General features: G+C 38.1%; 1 protein-coding gene across 2 annotated transcripts in view; it reads left to right on the top strand.

Annotated features, from left to right (window-relative positions):
• The window catches only part of TIMMDC1 (translocase of inner mitochondrial membrane domain containing 1), a 28,273-nt gene that overhangs the window by 1,993 nt on the left and 18,449 nt on the right, over positions 1-7,831 (top strand). For both annotated transcript variants that reach the window (XM_011987187.1, XM_011987188.1), the window contains exons 2-4: positions 317-482; positions 3,109-3,197; positions 3,532-3,599. In XM_011987187.1, coding sequence (XP_011842577.1) covers positions 317-482; positions 3,109-3,197; positions 3,532-3,599 — 323 coding nt within the window. The remainder of the gene's footprint in view (positions 1-316; positions 483-3,108; positions 3,198-3,531; positions 3,600-7,831) is intronic.

The raw sequence follows: 7,831 nt of genomic DNA, 5'->3' as shown, positions 1-7,831 counted from the left end.
ACAGACTGAACATAGCTGTACCCAACACTCAGAAGGAAACGACAACTATTATCACATCCCAAAAGCTCCCTTTGTGCCTTTTCCAGTCATTGTCTTTTCAGGAGTTGCCACTATCCTAATTCTAACAGCATAGCTTCGTTTTGTCTGAGACTTACGTTCCTTTTAATATAACTGAACTGTTTAATTCATCTGAGGATTCTACCTATGATGAAAAATGTTGTGGTGTTAGCATTTGGGATAATTCTGATTATAGATTCTTTTGGAGAGCAATGTCCATAAACTAATCCCAAACAACATTGTCTTTTTGATGTTGTAGTGAACAGCAGAGAATTTCAAAGGAACTTGCTGATATCTGTAAGATGGCAGCTACAGCAGGCGTCCTCGGCTGGGTGTATGGGGGTATACCAGCTTTCATTCATGCTAAACAACGATACATTGAGCAGAGCCAGGCAGAAATTTATCATAACCGGTTTGATGCTGTGGTATGTACTGGTGGTCTAAAGAAATTTAGGGCACACTGACTTAGCAATTCACTTTACACTTAATCATTCAATTAGCTTGTGGGGATGGAGGGTTGTTTTAAAGTGTCAGTAAAGAAATAAAGTCTATACTTAATAACAGTGGAAGTACTAAAAGTGCCTGCATGTGGCTTGAGACTACTTTCTTATCTTCAGAACAGATATGTTTGGCATCACCACTGTGGCTTTTCTTTCTGAAATATCTTTCTTCCAATCCCCTGCTAAATCATCAAGGCTCAACTGTAACATATTTACCTCATTCACAAAGCCTCTCTGAGTATAGGAGCTTACACTAAGACAATAGTTAACATTTATAACTTTATAGAGTGCTAACTCATTTGTTACATCATTAGATCTGTACATCAGTTCTATGAGAATATTAAAGCTCAGAGAATTTTTAACTTTTTATTTTGAAATTATAGCAGGCTTGAAAGTTGCAAAAATAGTACAAAGATTTCCTATATAACTTTCATCCAGATACTCCACTGTTAACATTTTACCGTATTTTATCATTCTTCCTCTGTATAATATGTACTAATTTTTTCTGAACTACTTGACAGTAGGTTCTAGACATGATGAATACTTCAGTATGTATTTCCTAAAAACAAGGAAATTCTCTTATACAACCACGATTATAGTATCAAGATCAGGAAATTAACACTGATATAGTACTATTACCTTATTTAAAGACCTGTAAATTTTGCTAGTTACGCCACAGTATCATTTATTTTAAAAATAAATTAAAAATATGTATTTTTCAGAAGTTAGGCTTGAGTTCTTATTAAAAAATTGAAAAAATTTTTTTGTCTGGTCCAGAAACTGACCCTGATCACAGGTTGAATTTGCCTGTGGTGCTGCTTTGGTCTCATTTAGTCTGGAAGAGTTTCTCTTTGTCTTTCATGGCCTTGACTATGGGTGATTTATTTTGTAGACTATCCCTCAGTTTGGGTTTGTTTGATGGTTTCTCATGATTGCATTCAGGCTATGTTTTTTGACAGGAATACCCTAGACCTGAAATCAAATTAGAAACCTATGATATCTCTGTCCCTTTACTGGTGGTATTTACTTTAGTTACTTGGTTAAGATGGCCTCTGCCAACTATACACTGTAAAATTACTATGTTTTCCGTTTGTAATTTATAAGTATTTTGAGTACTTGTTAGTTCCTTTGAGACTATGTAAATATCCTGCTTCACATCAAATTTCTACTATATAAATGCTATTATAAACTATAATATTTCTACTATCTAAAAACTATTCTAAATTATAAATGCTATCTTAGCGTTTGATTTTTTTAAAAAAAAATATTTTTTCATTTATTTATTTTTTGAGACAGGGTCTCACTCTGCTGCCCAGGCTGCAGTACAGTGACACAATTTTGGCTTGTTGCAACCTCCACTTCCCAGGTTCACTCGATTCTCCTGCCTCAGCCTCGCGAGTAGCTGGGACTGTAGGCATGTGCCACCACTTCCAGCTAATTTTTGTATTTTTTGTAGAGACAGGGTTTTGCTATGTTGCCCAGGCTGATCTCAAACTCCTCAGCTCAAGCAGTTCACCCTCCTGGGCCTCCCAAAGGGTTGGGATTATAGGTGTGAGCCACCGTGCCCAGCCTATTTTTATTTTTTAATTTATTATTTTTTTTTTTTTGAAATTTTTTGAGGCAGGATCTTGCTGGCTCAGTGCAGGCTGGAGCGCAGTGGCGGGATCATAGCTCACCACAACCTCAAACTTCTGGACTCAAGGTTTCCTCCCTCCTCAACCTTCCAAGTAGCTAGGACTGCAAACACACATCACGATGCCCAGCTAATTTTTAAATTTTTTTTGTAGAGGCAGGATCTCGCTATGTTGCCCAGGCTGGTCTTAAACTTGTTGGCTCAAGTGATCCTCCCTCGTTGCCTCCCAAAGTGCTGAGATTACAGGCATGAGCCACCATACCCAGGCAGTTTTAGCATTTAATGATGATTCTTGCCTGTAACAATTATGACTGTGGTGGCCAAATGGGCATTTTCTAAAGTCTATCATTCTTTCTACATTTATTTGTTAGTATTATGCTCTAAGGAAGTGTTTTCCCTTCCCCCTCTATTTACATATTTATTTATCTATTTATAATTTATTTCTATCAGTAGGGTCTCATGGATTCTTATTTTATTCTGTAGATTTATAATTCGTTACAGGTTGAGCATCACAAATCTGAAATCCTGAATGCTCAGATTCAAAACTTTTTGAGCATTGACATGTCATTCAAAGAAATTGCTCACTGGAGCATTTCAGATTTCAGTTTTTTGGATTTGGGATACGCAAGCAGTAAGTGTTAAATACGCATATTCCCAAATCTGAAAAAATCCGAAATCCAAAACACTTCTGGTCTCAAGTATCAGATAAGGGATACTCAACCATTTTTCATCTCCTGACAGGAAAAGCTACACATGGAACTTCAATACTTAAAGAATAATATTTCTAGAGATTTTCTAGTGTTTCTGTCTGTTTAAGTGTACCTGACTAATCCATGGCTAAAATTCCTCTACCACAGTTCTAGAATAGGGAAAATATGATGGTGTCTTAGAATCTCACAGTTTTTAAATTAACTTTAGCAATCTGCACATCGTGCTGCTGCACGAGGCTTCATTCGTTATGGCTGGCGCTGGAGTTGGAGAACTACAGCATTTGTGACTATATTCAAGTAAGTTCACTCTGAATTGTGAGATAGTGACTTTTCTTGATACGGTTTTAGGAGTGTGTCTTTTGAGCGGGTGGGGTTATGAAAACTGAATACCCACATGAAAGTGATTCATAATGCCTTTTTTTTTTTTTCCCAAGAACTTTTGTCTGTGTAAAAGACTGGTGCAGTTATGATTTTATAGCCATGTCTGGAACACATTGAAGGGCCTAGACTAGGACCAGGGGTTGATATAGTAGGCTTTTCTAAATCTATTAAGTCAGTGAAAATAACACTAAAGAAGGTAAATGGGATATGCTTTAAATCTTATATTTTCCTTCTCCTCCCTTTTTCCCAGCACAGTGAGCACTAGTCTGAATGTATACCGAAATAAAGATGCCCTAAGCCATTTTGTAATTGCAGGAGGTAAGACATTTTTGTTTATATTTTTCAATCTTCTCAAATATAGTTTAGAAAATATGTAAGGACTTATACATCAGAACTACTGAATTCTTTGGTTGGCTTCCCATCGCATCTCATCAACATTCATGCAAAATGTATTTATGGACAGTGTTGTGCTTCACCCTTAATATACTCAATGGGCAAAACAGCAAGGCCCTTGCTTTCTTTGAATTTTAATGTCTAATATGTATGTGATAAAACAGGTTGCTGTGATAGAAAGTAACAATTTGGTGGAACAATGGCATCTCATATGGACAGGGTAGTCAGAGAAGGCCTTTCTGAGGAAGTGACATTTGAGCTGATACCCAAAGAATAGGAAGGAACAAGACTTGCAAGGAAGGGTGTCCTAAATAGAGGGAACATAAAGGGGGGAAGGCTCTAAGGCAATACATTTCCTTAAAAGTAGGATAGTAACCTGGTGAGTGAGGGTAAGAGTAGCTTGAGATGAGATTGGTGAGGACGGTAGGAAGGGACTAAATTTTTTATGCTAAGAACTTGGATTTTATTTTAAAGCTTTCTGCCTCTAGTATATATGTCTTCTTTTAAATGAGCATTAAAAATAGAAAGTACAATGGTGATTACCAGAGACTGTATATGGGGTTGGGAAGATGTTGGTCAAAGGATACAAAATTTCATTTAGACAGGAGGAATAAGTTCAAGAGATCTATTTAGAACATGGTAACTGTGGTTAATAACAGTGTATTGTATACTTCAAAATTGCTTTTAAAAAGTAGATTTTTGTAATCCCAGCACTTCGGGAGGCCAAGGCAAGTGGATCACCTGAGGTCAGGAGTTTGAGAGCAGCCTGGCCAACATGGTGAAACCCCCTCTCTACTAAAAATACAAAAATTAGCTGGGCGTGGTGGCAGGTGCCTGTCATCCCAGCTACTTGGGAGGCTGAGGCAGGAGAATCACTTGAACCCAGGAGGCAGAGGTTACAGTTAGCCGAGATCACACCATTGCACTCCAACCTGGGCAACAAGAGTGAAACTCTGTCTCAAAAAAAAAAAAGTAGATTTTAAATGTTCTCACCACAAAAAATGGTATGTGAAGTAACGTGTAGGTTAATTCGCTTAATTGAGACATTCCACAATATATACGTATTTCAAAACATGTATACCATATGTGTACAATTTTTACTTGTCAGATTTAAAAAATAATTTTAAAATGAGCATTCGTTTCAGAAAGGTAAATTAAGTTAACTGCCGTATACACTCAATCACCAACTCATGTACATTCTTGTACGTACAAAAACACACATACATATTCTGAACATGTTTGTTTTTGTTTTTGTTTTTGTGTTTTTGAGAATCAGTCCCTCTTCTTGAATGCACTTTCTCACTACCACGATTAATTTTGTTCGGCTCCTACTTAACCTTACCTTTCAAAGTCTAGATCATTTGTCAGCCTCAGCTTCCCTAGAGAGTTCTCCCTAGCCATTTTCCTATGTTTAGTTCTGTTTAGGTGTCTTTCCCCTGTGTTCACATACTTCACTATTTTTTTCTTTATCTTTGATTTTCTGCAGTTTGAAAATGATATGCCCTGGTATAATTTTGAGGAACATTTACTGTGCTTGGTGTTTTCTGAACTTTCTGGATCTGTGGTTTGTTGTCTGACTTACTTTAAGATAACTTCTCAGTTATTGTTTCAAGGATTTCTTTAGCTTTCTCTTCTCCTTCTGGTGTTCTAATACACTTACACCTTTCGTAATTGTTTCACAGTTCTTGGATATTTTATCTGTTTGTTTGTTTGTTTGGTTTTGGTGGGGGAGGTTCCCATCTTTTTTCTCTTTGTCTTTCGGTTTTGGAAGTGTCTGTTGATATGTCTTCAAGCTCAGGGATTCTTTCCTCAGCTGTGTCCAGTCTACTATTCTTGAGTTCTGTCACAGTGGGTTTTTAATTGTTTTATTGCTAGCATTTCTCTTTGACTCTCTCTTAGAATTTCCATCTTTCTGCTTATATTGCCTATCTGTTCTTGCATGCTATCTACTTTATCCATTAGAGCCCTTAGCATATTAGTCATAGTTGCTTTAAACTCTTCATCTGGTAAGTCCAGTATCCCCACCATATCTGAGTCTGGTTTTGGTGCTTACTCTGTTAGTCTTACTTGGTCTCTTCAAACTGCTTTTGCCTTTTGGGATGCCTTGTAATTTTTTTTCTTAATAGCTAGACATGATGTACCTGGGTAAAAAGGAATTGTGGTAAATAGGTCTTTAGTAATTTGGTATTAAGATGTGGGAGAGGGAAAGTGTTTTATAGTCCTGTGATTAGGTTCTTAGTCTTTTAGTGAGCCTGTGCCTCTGAAATGTTAACTTCACAAGTGCTTTTCAGTTTTTTTCCTCTCCTTTGGTGGGACAGGATACTACAGTGGGTTGGAATGGGTATTTCCCTTCTTCCACATGGGAGACTAGAGCAGTTGCATTTGGATATTCCCCAGATTGGTTAATCTCTGACAAAACCCCAGTAGGTTGGGCTGTGCAAAACCGTTTATCTTGAGGGCAGGCCTTGGTGAGAATAACAGAATGTTCTGGCATACTTCATAATGGTTACTTTTCTTCCCCCTTGCCAGAAGCCTGAGGGGATTTTTCTCAGATCTTTACTGGGAGAACCTGGTAGAGCTCCTGAAGTGTGGGGACCCTCTGTGACTGGGCCCCCTACAGTTTTTATGTCTTAGACTTTTCTATACTGAGCTTCCAGCGATTTATCATTTATAGTCAAGGTTTCCTACTCTGGTAGTGATTTCCATGGAGGCTTCTGCTCATGGATTTCTACTATAATAAGGTGTGATTCTCTGTACTTACCTGTCTGTCTCTCCTATTTTGAGGGCAGCAGTTTACCCATGGTCTCACTTCTTTGATGCATCTAAGAAGAGTTGTCAGTTTTTCCATTTGTTTAGGAATAAGTGTTAAATTGTTGTTAACACTTGTTGTTAGGAATAAGTGTTAAATTCTAAACTTCTCACATGCCATACCAGAAACTGGAAGTCTCCCTTTGCTTTTTGCCCCACATCTTGACAAGCTGATAAGAAAGCCCAAGTGCTACCTTGATTGACACCGGCAAGAAGTTTCAACCATTCAAGCTCAGGCCTACATGAGGGACCTCTTGCTCTAGCCCCACCTTCTAAAACCACAAGCCAGTCAGTCACCCTTCAGGTTCTCAAGTAATTTTGGGATGTGCTTGGGATCCTGCCTTGCTCTCCCTAGAAAGCCTCATTATGTGTATAATAGACCTAATACCTCTTAGTACCTCTCGGTACTTTCGCATCTCAATATCTAATTCAAATTTTGGGTAGGGAAGTTTATTGTCTCTGGAGGGTAACCACAACATCTTGGATGTAGAAAAGCCAAATGAATTCAGAAAACCGTTGGAAGGCCAGGTGCAGTGGCTCATGCCTGTCATCCCAGTGCTTTGGGAGGCCAAGGCAGGCAGATCTCTTGAGGTTGAGAGTTCGAGACCGGTCTGGCCAACATGGTGAAACCCCGTCTCTACTAAAAATACAAAAATTAGCTAGGCGTGGTGGTGCATGTCTGTAATCCCAGCTACTTGGGAGGCTGAGGCAGGAGAATGACGTGAACCCAGGAGGCGGAGCTTGCAGTTAGCCAAGATGGCGCCACTGCACTCCAGCCTGGGCTACAGAGCAAGACTCCGTCTCAAAAAAAAAAAAAAAAAAGTTAAGCATAATTTAGTGTGCAATTCAGCAGTTCCATGTCTTAGAATCTGCCCAAGATAAATGAAAACATGTCCACGCAAAGACTTACGTATAAATTTTTATAGTGGTGTTATTCCTGACAGCCTCAAACTGAAACAACCCATAAGTTCATCAACTAGTGAATGGGTAAATAAAATAGTGTCCATTCACTTGAATATTTTCATCAATGAAAAACTGATACATGCTGCAACGTGAATAAAACTTAAAAACATTAAGTGAAAGAAGCTAGACACGTAAGACTTCATAATGTGTCATTCTATTCTTATGAAATGTCCAGAATAAGCAAATTTGTAGAGTTAGAAAGTACATTAGTGGACTGAGGTAAGATTGGGAACCAGGAGTAACCACAAAGGGGCATGGGGGATCTTTTTGTAATGATGGAATCATTTTAAAATTGGATTTTGGTGATGATTATATAACAATGCAACTAATTTTTTTTTTTTTTTTTGAGACGGAGTCTTGCTCTGTCACTCAGGCTGGAGTGCAGT

This window comes from Mandrillus leucophaeus, unplaced genomic scaffold (genome assembly GCF_000951045.1).
Source record: "Mandrillus leucophaeus isolate KB7577 unplaced genomic scaffold, Mleu.le_1.0 Scaffold302, whole genome shotgun sequence".
Lineage (NCBI taxonomy): Eukaryota > Metazoa > Chordata > Mammalia > Primates > Cercopithecidae > Mandrillus > Mandrillus leucophaeus.
Note: the sequence above shows the minus strand (reverse complement) of the source record. Positions and strands in the feature narration are given on the sequence as shown.